Source organism: Clinocottus analis, unplaced genomic scaffold (assembly GCF_023055335.1).
Source record: "Clinocottus analis isolate CAN_PGR_092001 unplaced genomic scaffold, fCliAna1.0.p SCAF_4, whole genome shotgun sequence".
NCBI classification, from domain to species: Eukaryota; Metazoa; Chordata; class Actinopteri; order Perciformes; family Cottidae; genus Clinocottus; species Clinocottus analis.
The window spans coordinates 12949805-12967039 of record NW_027176153.1 but is presented as its reverse complement, the minus strand read 5'-3'; the positions used below and the strand labels follow the sequence as shown (position 1 = coordinate 12967039).

The window sequence follows — 17235 nt, the reverse complement described above, 5'->3', positions numbered from 1 at the left end:
AGTGTTCCTGGTTTCTGGACTTTTATTTGAGCTTGCATTTTGTTAAAATGTTTGAATACATAAAAAGTTATTTAAAAATGTCAAACTGACCAGTTATCAAATTCCATTTTTTCTTTAAAAACCATTTGGTGTAAAAACTTAGGACAGATTTAGAAAAACATTTGCTGTTTCCCCAAAACGTTTGTAGCTGTCACATAAAAATAATGAAAAAAAAACAAGTCTGCATAGATTCTGCAGGCAATCGGTGGTAATCTGGTCAAATGCATGGTGCAAGCTTGTGACGATCGTCAAGTCAAATCTTTATTGCTCAGATCTTGTTTGATGTTTCATCTTGTTGTTGACAAAAAAACTGTAAAGAAAAAAAAAGAGAAAATTAGTCACTTGTTCATCTGTATGCTGCATTTTAAATCATTAGTTTTAGTCATGTAGCCGCCTGAAAATGTGCATCACCAGATCGCAAGAAAAGAATCAAAAGCCTAAAGCTGCTGCTCTTATGAAGAAACAATAGCGAGGGCTCTATGGTGACCAGCAGTTTACTTATCAAAGTCACTGCATTACCTCATACTTTGGATCTCTACAGAGACAAAAAAGTGCAAATGACAAGCTAGCCAGCCTTATTTAGCCATCTTTGCTGTATCATTTTGATGTTGCAAGTTTCCTAGAATTTACTATCATTTTCCTCTGCCTGAATTTACATATCTGGGAAGCTTTAAGTCAGTCAAAATGATCAGCCATTGTGGTCTTTAATACGTACCCGGACGATGGTAAAAGATGGTAGGTGCCGGTGGGCAGGTTGTTTCCTACTCAGCCCCACCCTGCTGGGCCTCGGGAGCGGACGTTTTCTCTGCAGATGGGTCACCTCCTGTCTTGGCCTCCTTGGTTTCCTGGCCGGGTTTGCCACCAGTCTGTGGACGTCTGCGGCGGTAGTTAAAGTTGCGGCGGTAGCGCCGCTGGCGGGGCTGTTGGTCCTGACCATCTTCGCCAACCTGATTCTCCTTGTCCTCCCCGCCATCCCGCACTGGTCTCTCTCCACCATCACGCACTGGTCTGGGACGAGGTGGACCCCCCCTGGAGTGAGCAAACAATAAGTAAGGAATCACGAAATACATGCAGAAAACTAAAGTGGTGATATCATGCAAAAAAATATATATAAAAAGACAATTGTGCCAAATAAATCTCCATGATCAAAAGTTTGAATGCACAGCTGCAATTGCAATATCCTGCAATTTGAGGGTAGCTGCAATGAAAGGAAAGCTTCTCTGGCCAAAAGGGTGGAATTTATTAATTCAGGATCACCGGTAGACTCTGGGTTATAACTCTTTGCGAGACAACTCAGCACTTTACTCTTCCATTGTTGCAGCCCTGCGTTAATTAAGCCAACATGGAAAGCTTAACATTAACCTTGGTCGGAAGCCTCTGTAGTAGCTCTGCCTCGCTGGTTTGTTGCCCTGGTCAGGACCTCCCGGACCTCCCTGGCTCTCGTCACCCTCGCCTCCCTGAAGGCAAATAAAACCAACAATTGACATGCAGCCTTTTTTAAAGCTAACAGGTAAGCAAACAGACCTCATTATGAAACTGGCTATCTTGCCATTTGCTGTTGAGGCTGATAGTTCATCAGGTAGCTTCAACATTGCTGAGATTAAGTGGACGTAGCGTCTACGTACAAAGTATGGTGGGTAGCGCCGTCTGCCAGGGTAAGCGGGTCTGCGCTGCTGTTGTTGCTGCACATCTCCTTCAGGGGCGCTCTCTCCCCCATCTCGGATGCTTTTGTCTCGACCTCCGCCGCTGCCAGTGCTTGGCTCACCCTCTCCGTCACTCTGGTAGTTGTCTGGATATTCTCCATTGCGAGGGGGGCCCCTTCTTCTGGGATAGCGCCTATAGCGGTTCCTGTCAGCAGCGTACTTACTTCCCTGGACAGCAATGCCTCCTGGACCAGTGACATTTGCCGCCTCTGCTCCCTTTTTCAAAAAAGAAATGCAATTATCCAAATTAATTATCTACAACTAATTAACTAATTAACAATTAATAGGATGTTTTTTTTAAATAGCTGCAAACTAAATTATGAACTTTAGAGCTAGAAAAAAAAGATTATATTACCAACCAAAGAATAGCTTACCTTCTCTCCCTCAACTACATCAAACTCCACAGTTTCTCCATCTCCAACACTGCGTAGGTATTTCCTCGGGTTATTCTTTTTGATGGCTGTCTAAAAAACCCAAGAGTAGTTCAGATGTGAGATTTCATAATCATGATAATTACAAAAGATAAGAATGTAAAACTGCAAAGAACTCACCTGGTGTACAAAAACGTCCTCCTTCGTATCATTCCTTAAACAAAGAAAAAAAATAAGTGTGGGGGGGGGGGGTAAACACTCCGTTACTTCTAGTTACCAGTATCTTGTTGAGCCACAGAAAGCAACAAAGTATCTGCAGGCTAATTGAAACTAAGCCGGGAAGTGTAAGGATAAGTACTGTGCGTAACAGCATGTGGACAAGCAGACAAATTGTCCGGTCAGCTTTGTAAGCAAATCAAAGCAATAATAGGATTGGGAATCTTCCTTCACACACAGATGATATCAGGGCCTTTAGAAGCCATTGATGGGGTCCACTTACCGATTGATAAAACCATATCCATTCCTAACGTTGAACCACTTTACTGTACCCAAGACTTTTGTTGCTGGAGAAAAAAAAAGAAAAAAAAATTAACCAAGTTTAAGCATTAGTCATTTCTTTTACACAATTACACTGTTAAGAGTGCAACATACTGCGAGAACATATAAACCTTCCAACCAGCTTGTTTCAGACCACCAACATCAATGAGAAACAGTAAGAGAATCAAACAAGGACAGATGATGAAAAACTAAACAAGGCCAGATAATGTGGAAGTTATATTTAACTCCCAACTGCCACCCTTTTTATAGATCCTGGTGCTTAGGGGTGCCCTGTGCCAACTGCACTTAGGGTTTGAACCAAGAGCATCATGGCCCAGTAATGACTGCGACATTTCTCATGTTGAACGCAGGATTGGTTAATCATTCAACTGATCAGTCCATCTGCCTTATAGAGCCGCGTAAGTGCGCATATTTAAGATGGATGCAGCAATAAGATACTGCGCCTTGGTCACTGGCATTTGTTGAGTTACTCCAGACCTAATGCCCCATTTTAAATCGCACTGTTCAGTACCTGAGCGTCCACACGTGGTAGAGTCGCTCCCGGATGCGTTAGCATGCAGCGAGCCCAGCTGGCTTGTTAGCACAGTAGCTAACGGGGGCTCAACCATGTGGTTGGCTTAAAGCCAGCAAACCGAAACATCCGCAGCGCCATAAGAAAACGCATAGTGGGGACCAAACATTGTGCAATAATAACAATTAAATATCTCGGCGATTCAGTGTTTTTTTTATCAAATAAAGAAATCCCCGTTCAACGAAATCCGTGGAATCATACGGCGGACATTTTGGGTCGCCCCTTCAGCCATGTAAATAGGTAGCGTAGCTTCGTTAGCCAACGAGCTACCGTCGCTGTTAAGTAGCTAGGCCCTTCAATGTGGCCACACGTTTGACAACCGTTGACAGTAATATCCGAATATGTTTATAAAGTGGCCTCGTTAGAATCGTTTCACCAACCACAGTGGGCCAACGCTTGAGGGCGTGTTTCGGCTAGTTTCTAAGACAAATGTACTTCTAACGCGGAACCAGACCGCGTCGTGTGAACAAAGGGACGGTCTGCAGTTAGCTTGCCTTCTAGGAGAGTAATCGTGGCCGGCTAAGTGAGCATTATGAAATAACTTCGCGTCCCGCCGTGATACGTGATTAGCAGTTACCAAAATGGTAGTCATCGTTTCTGACTGCGCGACGTCAGCTACTATTGCCTCGTTACTTCGCGGTGAGCTGCACGAACGTTGGAAACACCGGTCCTTAAACAACCTCGACGCTCGTGCGTGTGCCGGCCAATCGTGAACACGGCATTCCGTGGCAGTTATTAGACGTTAGAAGGCCGGTTAACGGCAGCGATTGACCGGTTGGGATTTAAGGATTACTTTTACAAACCGTATATTCTAACAAATCAATCTAAAACTAATGCCACTCAAGATAACTGTTTATAATCATCCAAGTAGTAAAGCAAGCAATAACGACCTATATTCCAACTGACATTTTCATGTGTTGGGAGCCAACGCCAGGACTCATTTTCGCCTCCTGACAGCAAACGGGCATTTATTTTAACTTACTCAATATATTATTAATTATAGTCTATGCCCAACCGATGTTATATCAGTTAGCCCAATCCAGACATCCCACAAATTAACGCTATACATTAACGGTCGAGTTGTAAGAGGTATCGTGAGCTTTCTTAACGCGAAATTAACGTTTATTTTGCCATCTGACCGTTTCAGCATACATTAACGTCATTCCATGAGTGAACGACATCTTAAAATTGTTACAGTAACATTAGTGATTCAACGGTTAACTGGCGCGGTGGTCGGGCAGTTAACGTTTTCAACCGCTGCTTTTGCGCATCGCCTCCACGGCGTTCAACACCACGTTCGCTAACTTAACGTGAGCTAACTAGCTCGTTTCCAGGAGCCTTACCGATGACCTTCTTATCCCCCGCGGAAGCTTCGGCTGCCGGGCTGGATGGGCTCTCCTCATCGGCAGGGGCATCGGGTGGTTGTTGCGTCTCGGCCTCGCTGCTCATGGTTACTACTGGTTGGTAATGGCTTCTGCCGGTGGCGGCTCTTTGCTATGTTTCCCGGTGCTAGATGGTAACCTGGGCCGGCGGTGGTAGGGGCTACTGCCTTCGGGCTCTCAGCTTTCCTCTTTCCGCTCCCGTTGCCGATCGAACTGGGCAGAATGAGAAACTGTGCCGGGGAATGTTCCTGGCCAGTGGTCCGCCCAACTACTCTTCTAATTGGTTGGAATCTGTAATGAAACTCCAAACGTATTTCTATTGGCGGAGCAAACTGTCAATTAGGTTGAGAGAAGAGTTTGCTGAAAATGATTGGCTAAAGGAGATTGTACCTGTTCCTTCTCACCGCCCATATGGTGATGTCAAAGCCAGACAAGTCAGACAGAACACCGTGACACTTTTGGAACAGTGTCTGCTTGGTTGTGTGTCTTTTGACAGATTTAACAAAATGTACAGAGACTAAAAAATTCACGGATTATAAATATTACTATGCCACTCCTGCGCAAAATTGTGTCATCACATTATTTCAAAAGAGACTTTGAGATTATCTTAATGTAATGCTTTTAATCTTTGAGCAAAGCAGGTCTTCAGTAAACTAGTCAAAGTTTTTTTTTATAAACTGGGTGTTTGAGATTGGTTGAAAGGATTGTGTATATAGCTTCCATCACTACATACAAAATATAAAATGTCTAATAGACATTGCGCTCTGTAGCCCTAGCTCTGTGGAAATGTAATTATGGAATACTGACCACATTTGAGGAAAAGATAGGAACATATTGTATTTACCGAATATGATGTAAATGGTATATTCATATGTGTTACTGCATCACAGTTGCTGTGGTAGTGCCGCTCAGACGTACAGGAAACCTTGGGAGAGATAGAGCACATTGATGTGCTGTCAGAACATTAAGTTCTCACCAGCCTATACACAGCATGTCAATGTCAACAGCTTTACTCTGAACCCCTAAATACAAAACAACACTATTCCATATAACAGGATATAATATTATGCTGGAAACGTGATATTATTTTGTTAGAGATTAACACCAAATCCTGTGTTGGTTGTTTTAAATGAAGGTCATATCAGGACACAACACGCAGGATGAACAATAGCTGTAACGTTCCTCCATAATTTAACCAAACATGCCATTTGTTTGCCTCTTGAAATTAATTCGGATTCTTAGGCAGGACACTTGAAATGCTGTACATTGAGATTGCATTTATTATATGTTAAGGGTGCACACAAGATCATATACTAACAGCCGGGTGGACCAACATACTATTTGCTTATTTTCTCATATTTCCCTGCCCAACAAAACTGTTTAAATGCAGTCATCGTCCCAAATCCTCTTCCAGTAGCTCAGTGCCGACATGCCCAGACCGAGTGTGAGACAACCCCACCGCAGCCCCCCACCCATTGTCATGTTAATGCTCCACTGGCACTGTTTATGAGCGCTGGCTGATGTGTGTAGAGCTTGCTGTTAATGGCTGAGTCCCGTTCTCCCACACAAAGATGGGCTTCAGCACTGACCCCAGCGAGCCTCCCCACGAGGGGACCAGCCCCTCTACCACCACCCCCCGAAAACCCCCTTCTTCCTGCCTCCATAAGAACAGAGTATCCATGTGAAAGGATTCTTTTGTGCCACGAGAACAAGGTCCACGGTAGAAGAGGGAGAGCGTGGATGGGGGAGGGGTCTGGTGGCTTGGATTTGTATGGATGGCTATAGAGAAAAGGAGGTAGCCATAAGTTAAGCAGAGAATTGCTCGGTGCTGAAGTGGGCGACTTGGAGGACTGTCGTGCCCATAAACTCTCCTTGGCTTCATGGCGATGAGAGTTGAGATTGATTAAACAGTATCCATTCAGAATTCAAATAAAGATCTCTGGACAAGTACTTATTCAAGCTAAATAGGAAAACATCCCTGGGGAAAATAAGCTCATGAAAACCAACCAATGCATATACACTGGGGGTACTGTACTACACTATTAAATGTTGAAACCACCTGCCCCCAAAAAACACTTGCACTAAGACTAAGATGGTACTTACCTTACTTAAACCACTTCATAGTTTGTCTTTCTTGAAGAAATTGTACTTTCTTGATTATTGTTCCGAGTTTACTCTCATGGTTAAATGTACTTATTGTAAGTCACTTTGGACAAAAAGAGTCAGCTAAATGTACTGAGTTGAACTTTATGAAATGGTGGCTCAAAAAAAAAAATCAAATACAAGAGCATGGAAGACTGATTATTTCCAATTCTGGCTACTGGTAATATTGTAATTAATATGTATATTTTGTTAAGATTGTTGCAATTCAAATTACTACAGTGAACTTAAAATCCAAACTACACATTCATGCTTAAAAAAAAGTAAATACATATTTACTATTTGGCGGTAAGAGAAGTTGAACATTACAATTTTGAATATTGAACTTTCCATTGAAATGCTAGTTATAGCTGTAAACAGTTTCACAAAGAAACAAGATTACCCAACAGTTTATGAAAAAGTAAAACAATTTATTCATCCTCAATGAACAGTTTGACTGAAACAGGAATTTGAATGTTTTAATTACCAAGCAATGCTTTCTTAAGGCTTAAACAAAGTCACAATTCTTATTCATCTTTTTATATCGAGAAGCACAAATTGTCTCCACTTGGACCCAACAACCGTGCTAAACATGACATATTGCCAAAAAACAATTTAAAACTAATATAATACGCGCATCTGGTCAGTTCCGAACCCCATCTGACATGTGGATAATATTATCTGGGTCTGGATTCAGCAGTTGACCTGGATAACGGCCCAAAAGATGTTTTGTTGAACTTCATACTGTCAATGTGCACTATGGAAGAAGGCCTCATCCACGCAGGAAAGAACATGTAGGCTTATGTCTGAGGAGTATCAAGTGACTATAAAACTACTTCATGTATACAAAGGTGGTCTGATTCTGGCAAGCTGGATCACATCTCTCCACACTGTGCGATGAGGATGGGGAGCTTGGGCTTGTTGTTGGGTCCCGTAGGAACATTCTGTTGGCAGAAAGGAGCACAAACAGTCAAACATTACACACAGATCCTTGTGAATTGATGCACATATCAGTAGATTGTTTACTGCATTAATCATTACATAAACATAAAGCAGTACACAACGAATATGCTGCAAGTGTCAATGACGGGGTTTCAGGGGTTGGATGCCTGTTTTGAAACATGGATGTTTGAAGTTTTAAACTGTCACTAAACATCACTATTGAGATGAAGACATTAAACAGCATAGAACACATGAAATATGCATGTCGTTCTCTTAATTGAGTTGAGAGATGAGTGAAATATTATAGACAACAATTACAACAGGCCCTTTAACTTTAAACATGTTGCACAATTACAAAAAATGTCCCCATTATGAGTGGGTTCCTTCCCCTCCCATCTATATCAATATATTAATATTACAATGTGTTTTTACCTCAATTTTCCTCATGATCAGCAAACCGTCAACCACTTTTCCTGAAACAGGTGTGAAAAAGGCTGTTTAAATCTCGGCACATACACACATTTACATAGCGCTCCAAATAGATATGAATGCAAAGTTAACATTATAGACTTACTCACCAAAAACCACATGTTTCCCATCTAACCAGTCACATTTGGTGCAGGTAATGAAAAACTGACAACCATTTGTCCCTGGCCCACTGTTTGCCTGAGTAGGACACATTATTGAGAAAGAGGGGCAGTTTTAAAAGTCAGTTTGTCTATATTGGGCAGTGTTAATTTTCTTTGAATGAATGAATTATATTGTCTGTAGAGGCTGGGGTCAATCCATTTTGAGTGGAATAATCAAATATTAATTAACTTGTTTTTTTTTTTACAGTATAATAGAGGATTTACCAAAGAACAAAAGTAAAGAGACCCTTTCCTAATTCAGCAGTGTCTCCAACCTCTCAGCCTTGATCGACAGACAGACAGACAGACAGACAGACAGACAGACAGACAGACAGACAGACAGACAGACAGACATACCATGGCCAGAAGACCTGGTGCACTGTGCTTCATTTTGAAGTTTTCATCTACAAATGGACCTCTGTAGATGCTGCAGATACCAGTTCCGTCACCCTTCACAAAGAGACAAGAAAAAAAGAAACACACAACAGAAGATAAGATGGGGCTGACAAAGTAGAAAGAACCAGCTGTACGATAAGATGAGCTGTTATTCACCACTTGTCCACCAGGAGGCCATTACACACTGTGGTCTTGCTCAATTCAAAATTCACCTGCCATTTGTTTGTCTGACATCATAGCAAGATTTATTTAATTTAATGAATACAAGAAAACGATATGACAAAAGTAAAAAGGCATACGAGTAAACACCATCTTATAAAGATGGAATAAGATACAGTGTGATGTTCTTGTAGGTTTAATCAAAGCCATGAACGCAAACAGTGACTAAAGATAAAACAAGAGCGTTAACCAGATAGCAGAAGAGGCATTCATGTACTTACATTCACGAAGTCCCCGCCTTGTATCATAAAGTCTTTTATCACCCTGATCAATGAAAGCACATCATTATAGTCATTTCTGTTTCATTGAGGCGTTTACATTTTTGTATACATTTGATCATTCTAATGTATGCATTATAGACTGTTCATATGAATGAACAAACACTTCATAAATGGAACATAGGCCTCTGAAGTATTTAGCTAACATTAACTGTCTATTGTGGATAGGCTTCATGATACAACCAGTTTAAATAACTACCCTCCAAGCCTGTGTGGGCCAAAGAAGGACTGATACATATCAAACCGCCACAAGTGTGTACCTGTGGAACAGGCAACCTTTGAAACCAATGGGGACTCCATCTTTCCTGTAAGACAGAACAAAATTAAGTAAAGTAAAGACACACTGTATTGTATTACAAGCAATCACCTCTCACAAAACATTTTCACAGTAAATGGCCACTACCTACACATTGAGAGACAAGGATAGGTACAAACCATGCCACAGGCCTCGCCTCTTAAACAAAGCTATACAACCAACCTGTTCTACCGTCTTTGGCCTCATATGTCCGCAACTGAGCACCAGGAAGGAACTGGAACTTTGAGCTTGTGTTTGGAAGGTAAACATGTCTTAATTATCTATCTAATATATATTTTATATATCGGTGTGAAAACATGTTATTTAAAGTACTGGATTTATTTACGTGTCTTCCATTTTTACATTTGAAAAACAGGATGAAGTTATGATTTAACTTTGCCCAATACTAATTTTTAATTAACAGAGCACAAACAAATAATGTGACTGAATGGAACCGCCATACTATGTGTGATTAATCTGCGGTTCAAAAGCTTGCCAAACCGTGAAGGGGATCGGTACACTGATGACCGGTTATGCCACTAGTCCATCAGTAAACAGGGAAACAGGGATGGGTACACATTATGCCACAGTTAAGCATTTTGAACCGGCAGCCGTTCAACCAACTTGTTCCATTGTAATTCATTTGAATATTCCTGTGTGTGTGTGAAGAGACCCATGTCATATTTACATAAAAGCACCACGAAGGGCTAGTTTTGGTTACAAGAGCCGTGGTCTTGTCTAATGGTTTTATACACCGTCTATGATTCAGGACAAAAGCTTTTATCAGCCTCAGTGACGCTAAAAACTACCAGTGACAGTACAGATTTAAATAGCTGGTCACACATATTGTGAGTTAAAAGATTGCTTTGGCATTCTTTGAATAAGCCAGTACAGATTAGAAGGCTATGGCTGCAGTCAAAAAATGACCTCCTAACGTCTAACAATAACCACTTTTCCTTGACCTCTGCGGAAAATGTCCCAATGTCAAAGAAAGATAGGAAGGAGATTTCATGAGTGAGAAAAAGACAAGGTGTTGTTTTAACTGATAACAGACACGGCAGTGTTAAGCTACATATGACACTTTTAAGAAGGGACTGAGTAGAGCGTTTTTCCTGCTGCACGTATGCATTTTAATTTTACGGATATCATACTGATCATCTGTGAAAACAACTTATCTTGACTTCAATTTAATTTATTTCGATACGGTCCTGGCTTTTTGCCATGCTCATGCACACATGTAAAATGCCTGCTTATGCATGCATGTGGGACCAAATAAGGTTTCTCCAGATTGGATGAATGGAAGACGGTGACAGTGTCTTTGTGTACAAAAAAGGCGTTGGACAAACATACCTGAACTCTCCAGTGCAGAACTGCCTGTAACAGATGATAAAAGTGTAGGTAATATCTTTAAAACACTCAGACCTGTCAGTTCTCAAAATAATTACAAAAATAATTAATCATATATTACAGAAAAGCAGATTTATGTAATGCTGACTTTCTCCTTACCGGAAATTCTCTGCAGTCTTTGGAACCACATCGGCGAACAACTCGATCTTCATCCGTCCGATATCCTGGCAAACAGTTGAGAAAACAGTTAAACACAAAATAAAGAGAAACAATGAAACATACACCTAAAAACTAAGTGGGAGAAAATGTTCCGTCTCTTGCAAAACCACATAGCAGAAAACTGGCCAGTATTGTTACAGGTTGCACTGCAAGACAGAATGCCAAACCTGCACTAACCAGTTATATCAGTGGTTCCCAAACTTTGGAGCGCGACCCTCTCGTGGGGCGTGGAGGTATTACAGGTGGGACGCGGGGGGATATGCAGATTCTTAAAAAATAAATAAATAAATAAAAAGAATCCTTTATTAATCCCACAATGGTGGAATTATTCTCTGCATTTTACCCATCCAGAGTAATTAAGGAGCTTTGTGCTGCTTTGAAGCACTGGGGCTTCAGTGTCTTGCTCAAGGACACTTCAACATGAAACTATGGGGAGAAAAGGATCCAACCGGCTTCCTTGGTAATCTTTTATGCCGAATATTAGTTTTTTTTGCACATATATAACTTTATTTGCATTGTTTCAACAAAGTGATTGCATAAGTTATTAGTTTTTGTCAGATGGAGGAATCTGGTTTACTTGAAAGGGATTTCAATTTTTTTTTATCTATTATTTAAAAAAGCACGGCTGGCGGAGTCTCAAAAAAAAATAAAAAAATAAAAATCGGACCATTTTGTTCCAATGTTGTTGGGGCAGTGGGCCCGAACATTTTTCTTGCTCCAAAGTGGGGCATGACAAAAAAGCTTGAGAACCACTGAGTTATATCAAGAGACTGCATAACTGGGAGATGATTTCTGATCTTGAATGACACATTATCACATTTGCCGTTTCATCTCAACAATGCAAATAAACTATTTTCGACTTCTGATTCCCAGTGGTCAAAGCATACATAATGCAAAATGTAAATGACATCTTCATGACACACTTTAAAATCATCTGTGTGTGTGTGTGTGTGTGTGTGTGTGTGTGCGTGTGTGTGTGCGTGTCCCACAACCCAGAGGGACATGCAAATGAATGCCTGTGACAACAATGTCCGCGAGTCTGTCTGCGTGTGTGAAAACAAACGTTGTGCTGTTGTGTAAAAAAAAAGAAAAAAAAGAGCGATTGTCTGCTTGACGTCGTCGCACAACTCTCCTCAGTCCACGCAGAAGACTTGCAGTAAAAACAGCCAGTTGATGCCATTTAGAAAATACTGACTGTTTTTAGTTTCCAGTTTATGAAAATGAACACAGAACAAACACCAACCACTCAACACTGCATCTGCTGAGAGTTTCTCTTCCTGGAGTCTGACATGCCTAACAACAGGTAGGACAGGTTGTGAAGTCACAGAATGTTTCTTACAAGAAATACACAGACTTAAAGTTGTGTTGTCTACCTTTTGACGAATGTATATCGTTGAACTACTTGTGATGTGATGCTGAAATGGGGATTTCTAGTTTTATCTCAAAAGATCAGTTTGGATTCAGAAACTAAAACTATTAAAAACGAAGAGAAAAGCGCACTAAAGTGATCAAGATAAGGGGCTAAAGTGTTAAACCCGACATTCACCACAAAGACAAACCCTGTGAGAAACTGAAAATAAATTAATTAAATTATTTGACAGATGACATTCTGTAAACAAGCTGCCAGCTCATATTTGAACAACGCACTCTAGAAAACCATACAAGGACTCGTAGAGGCGCATTTGTGACCGACTACTTTGTTTATCGAACCGCCTCATTGTTCAACAGCCTTAGTACTCCTACTAAATGACAGTTCTGTGACTATATGGACAAAAAGAAAACATTTTTAGATGATCGTTACAAGCTATTTTTGTGAAACTTATTTCATATTGTTAAATATAAATAATGCAATTCTGCTTCTCAACTTGTAGCCGAAGACTAAGGCATATCTGATTTTGTTAAGCTTATGCAAGCATCCAAACATTCCACATTTGAAGCAGTTTCCTTGTGGCAAAGGTGACCAGACAGTCACAAGGTGTTGTTTAAACCAGTCAAGCGGAGGCTACGTTTCCATCTGGTTTATCTGCTACGCGACATTTGAACCGAAATGAGAGGCAGCTTTAGGGCATGTGGACATAATAGGCTTCTATTAAGACACAGAAGGCGTGGACCATTAGTTGACAACATTCACAATGGGAAAGGTGGAGCCATAAATAGCCGTCTCCAATGAACAACCTCGCCTGACAACAGTCATATTCCAACAATTCTTGGCGAGAGCACGCAGAGTCTGTGCCTAGATCTCCACGGAAACTCAATGGACTAGGACAGCCTTGAACACACAGGTACAGATAGCTTAGCAGCAGTCCTTGTTTTTTTATTTTTACTTCGTAAAAGACACACTTCAAATGTCAGAACTTGCTTTTCCGGTTTAACATTGCTGGAAAGTGTGAATACTATTGTTGTAGGATGTGGACTTGAAAGTGTCAACATTTGAGAACCAAAGTGTCTCAACACTGCAACGAGGACAACTTATTTGGTTATTTTTTGTTTTATTAAAACTGCCAGGGTAATGTATACACCAAGTTAATATAGTCATCTATCAGTGCATGGTTACTATTTAAAAGAATAATATGTGGGGACTTGTCTGACAACTGCTCTACATTGATCACACCTCGTGTTAGGTGTGACAATAAACTGGACTATTTAGTTAGGATTGCACCATATCTGGCGTATACAGAGCATGCACTGCACTCCATGCAGTTATTATAGGCCGTCATCTAAATACTGAATTGATTATGAGATGAGATGTGTCCGGACCTGGGTGGCTTCCAATCTCCTACTCAACCGCCTCTTTGCTGTTTCATGTTGTAGACTGGATTCATGCATCCACACGATTTCTTTAAAAGCATTAATTACTTGCAGTCTATCATTTGTACAGCCATAGTTCCTGACTAATGTAATCTTGTCCTCCGCAGTCTTTCCTGGAGCATCTTCGCACTGAACTGAGCACCGTCGACTCAAACGTTGACAGCGCATCAGACCACACCGTCAGAATGATGGGCATTGTAGCGCAAAAGGATGTGACGTCCGGCTGTCATACAGACAACGTAAACCAGTATGTGGTACTTGTGGTTTTAAAGATGGGCCTGGATGCGACGGTCCTCTACATGTGCTGCCGGAAACGGTACACCTCCTTTCTAAACATGTGCAGTCTGTCCATGGTCCTGGCCGACTTTGTGATGGTACTTGCTTTTTCAATCGTGTTATTTCTTGGACCCGATAGGTATCTTATGTCACTCTGCTTTGTCTTGGGCCATGCCTCTGCGATGTATAAAGCGCTGCCGCTGCCCATGATATGCATGGTTTTATCGGACTACTGTTTAGAAGCTACGCGCCTCGGCAAACAAAGCGCCCGTTTAAAAATCCTAAGGCACACAGCCTCGATATTGCTGGTGTGGATCCTGGCTGTTATTTACTCCTTTGGGTCTGTCAAATCTGATTTGATTAAAATGGATTTTCTGGAAGGGCTATCAGCTCTAGTGTGTGAAGTACAGGAGTCCACTCTGATTTCCTACTTCACCTTGGGGCTTTTCCTTGCAGTCATTTGTTCGATGCTGCCCTTTTGGTCAATGATTCCCCAGTGGGTGAGAGAGGCAGATAGGTTATCTGTAGGGAGGGAAAAGAGAGAGAACCAGAGAGACTTGTGGTCCACCCCAACTAACTGCAAGTGCATGGAGACAAAAGGCATCGAGGAGAAGCCAATGGAGGAAACCATCTATTCCCCACCTCTATGGTTCAGCATAATACTGGGCTTTAGCCTATTTTGGATGCCTTATCTCACGGTGTCTGTGGTCGGCATATTGATGGACTTTGGCGTACCGGCCTACATCACAGTTAATCTTCTGTGGTTGGAGTGCACCAACAGTTTTCTGACGGGTGTGATGTTCTGGGCTAAAAGCAACACAGAAGGACCATACAGGCTCCCAGAAAACGTGTGCGACTGGCCTATTTACTGGCATTTAAGCAAAGGATCACAACAGCAGATGTTCTCTCCAGCAGTGTTCGACCCGTCAAACGAGAAGAGGCACATTCTCCTCTGTGTGTAACATAGAAACTTCAGACACTGCAGACCTGACAACAGCAAACAAGAACCCTGATGCTGGCAACTATGAACAGTTCACCTGTGTAAACGTTAGGATCGCTGCTTGAACTAAAGCCGACACACAGACGTGCATCTTACACATCTCCAGCAGAAGTGCTTTTGAATAAACAGAAAAATGCTGCAACCGTGACAGACTTCAAAATGTGATGCTTTTATTTGGGTAGCAAAGTTTAGCTGAAAGTCCCCATCCATGTTCTACATTTGTTTGTTTGTCATGAAGGATTTTTTAAAGCTCATTTAAGACTTGAAGGGAAATGCCACATTATTTATGATTTATATCCATTCCCTTTTAACTTTCTGTCCCAAATAAGTGTAAAAGTTTCTAAATAAATAAAATAGATAGGAACTTTCTATGTTTTTCCAACATTATATTTGTTTATGTTGATACTTTGTTGTATATGAATGTTTCTTTATTGAAAGATGCTACATTTACTGTTTGCTGCATTTGTTATTCTTGTTTTGTTTTTTACTTGATGTTACATGTACATAAATATAAATATAATAAAAAGTGTCACAATCCACTCATATTTATCATGCATCCCTTTCACATAAGGATTAATGAAAAACAATTGCTACGTGTGTCTATTGTAGAAGGGCCGACCGAATTAGTCAGCAAATAATTGTGAGATGGCATTACCTAATTTTCTTTTATAAATAAAGGAAATATTAATGCACCTTTCCTTAGTTTTGAGAGAAGTTCACCAGCTGTTATTTATTAAATACTTCCGGTTAATGTCACTCTGTTCGGGAGTTTCCCATCGAACTTCCAGACTGTTTGAACATTGATTGTGTCTTTTGGAGCAAAAGTTTATGAGAAAAGTGGGAGAAGCATCGCCTCGGCTCGTGTACGGGACATCATGAAGCTCCGGAGTAACGCACAGAGCCCGTGGAATGATTTAAACGGTGATTAATGAAAACGTAAAATATCCGGTTGACGTATGAACGTTACTTGTTTTGCCTCTTTAAGGAATAGCATGGCTGTGGCATCACGTCACTGCGCGCCACTGATGCCCCAAAAGCCCTATTTACTTAACAAAAAGGTAATGGTCTAATAATATGGCGTAATAATTTTACACTGACTAAAATACTGCGAGAAACAAACATGTAGTGGAAATGTACATATGGTCTGCATCCTAAAGACTTCCTTTCCAGACGCATGTGGGTGCACGGAGCAAAACCTACTGAGATCTCACAGCAGCTAACGGCGTGGAGGGCTCTTGCTTGGTCTGGAATAAAAAGAGGGGTACTGAAAACAACCCGCTTAATTTAAATGCAGAACCAGCCTCGTTTATTGCTCCGAGTATCAGACACGTGTATTCATTTAACATGTATAGATAGCGACCCACGTAGTTCAGTGGATCGCAACGTTTGACACGATACCAGGTGAGATGTGGGAACGTTAACGTTAGCTCCGAAATAAAGTCTGTGTTCGCGTTTAATTTTGTTCTACTCACCTGCCCTCCGATGCTTATGTCGAAGAAGATAATCGGGTTGCTTGTATTCGTTATTTGCACAGACATGGTGACTGTTTCCCTGTTCGTTAAGACTAAATAGAAATGCTATTGGTTGGCTAATACCATAGATGTGGTAGCCATTAAATAAGGAGACATATTACGGCTCGCAGTTGGGGTCAAAATACTGTCCTCGCGAGAAAGCGCGAAAGTTGAGTGCCGTCTTGCGGTAATTCAAATATCAACGTTTCCACCTGAAAATAAAAACTAAATGTACCGTCCTGATTGCCTAACTTCATAAGGACTTGTGCTGCTCTACTTAATGTTTCTTTGCACGTGTGATTATGGTTTGTCAAATTTTATATACTTATTTAAAGCAGGAAGGTAGAAGTTGCTTTTGTGGTAGTATTCAACAGTTTGTTCAAAAACGTGGACTCTTTAGTCAAGAAGACAGTTATTCAGCTAAGTTAAACTAATAGTGAATTGATGCTTTTTCTATTGCACTTTTTTTTTTACTTCCAAAGAACAAATCCTTGAGCAACCTACTTAAAAATTTCTAGAAAGTATTACCGTATTTTATTTAAGCTGCATTTT

The 17235-nt window shown here is 41.0% G+C and overlaps 3 protein-coding genes across 3 annotated transcripts; 1 reads left to right on the top strand and 2 right to left on the bottom strand.

Annotated features, from left to right (window-relative positions):
* Nucleotides 1-4: 4 nt before the first annotated feature.
* Nucleotides 5-4855, bottom strand: ybx1 (Y box binding protein 1). Its single transcript, XM_068597039.1, has 8 exons — nt 4586-4855; nt 2613-2676; nt 2294-2327; nt 2117-2206; nt 1665-1958; nt 1402-1496; nt 755-1068; nt 5-349 (listed from the first exon to the last, which is right to left on the bottom strand). Exons 1-7 carry the CDS (start codon nt 4689-4691, stop codon nt 801-803), a joined length of 951 nt encoding a protein of 316 aa, XP_068453140.1. The 5' UTR covers nt 4692-4855; the 3' UTR covers nt 5-349; nt 755-800.
* A 2318-nt stretch (nt 4856-7173) lies between these two features.
* Nucleotides 7174-16801, bottom strand: ppih (peptidylprolyl isomerase H (cyclophilin H)). Its single transcript, XM_068598414.1, has 9 exons — nt 16645-16801; nt 11029-11093; nt 10873-10896; nt 9488-9532; nt 9171-9213; nt 8692-8784; nt 8284-8371; nt 8138-8178; nt 7174-7707 (listed from the first exon to the last, which is right to left on the bottom strand). The coding sequence occupies exons 1-9, from the start codon at nt 16708-16710 to the stop codon at nt 7639-7641; spliced, it is 534 nt and encodes a 177-aa protein (XP_068454515.1). The 5' UTR covers nt 16711-16801; the 3' UTR covers nt 7174-7638.
* si:dkeyp-100a1.6 (probable G-protein coupled receptor 160) lies at nt 14082-15311 on the top strand. Its single transcript, XM_068598413.1, has one exon. The coding sequence runs from the start codon at nt 14082-14084 to the stop codon at nt 15132-15134; it is 1053 nt and encodes a 350-aa protein (XP_068454514.1). The 3' UTR covers nt 15135-15311.
* Nucleotides 16802-17235: the final 434 nt, after the last annotated feature.

What these genes read in the sequence shown, in the direction of transcription:
- ybx1 (XM_068597039.1), bottom strand. Translation starts at nt 4,691, where the DNA reads ATGAGCAGCGAGGCCGAGACGCAACAACCACCCGATGCCCCTGCCGAT. An exon ending in GGCGCTACCCACCATACTTT is followed by an intron (nt 1,497 to 1,664) that starts GTACGTAGACGC and finishes ATTTGCCTTCAG; the next exon opens with GGAGGCGAGGGTGACGAGAG. An exon ending in TACAGAGGCTTCCGACCAAG is followed by an intron (nt 1,069 to 1,401) that starts GTTAATGTTAAG and finishes TGCTCACTCCAG; the next exon opens with GGGGGGTCCACCTCGTCCCA.
- ppih (XM_068598414.1), bottom strand. Translation starts at nt 16,710, where the DNA reads ATGTCTGTGCAAATAACGAATACAAGCAACCCGATTATCTTCTTCGAC. An exon ending in TTCTGCACTGGAGAGTTCAG is followed by an intron (nt 9,533 to 10,872) that starts GTATGTTTGTCC and finishes TCTGTCTTACAG; the next exon opens with GAAAGATGGAGTCCCCATTG. An exon ending in TGGGAAACATGTGGTTTTTG is followed by an intron (nt 8,179 to 8,283) that starts GTGAGTAAGTCT and finishes CACCTGTTTCAG; the next exon opens with GAAAAGTGGTTGACGGTTTG.
- si:dkeyp-100a1.6 (XM_068598413.1), top strand. Translation starts at nt 14,082, where the DNA reads ATGATGGGCATTGTAGCGCAAAAGGATGTGACGTCCGGCTGTCATACA.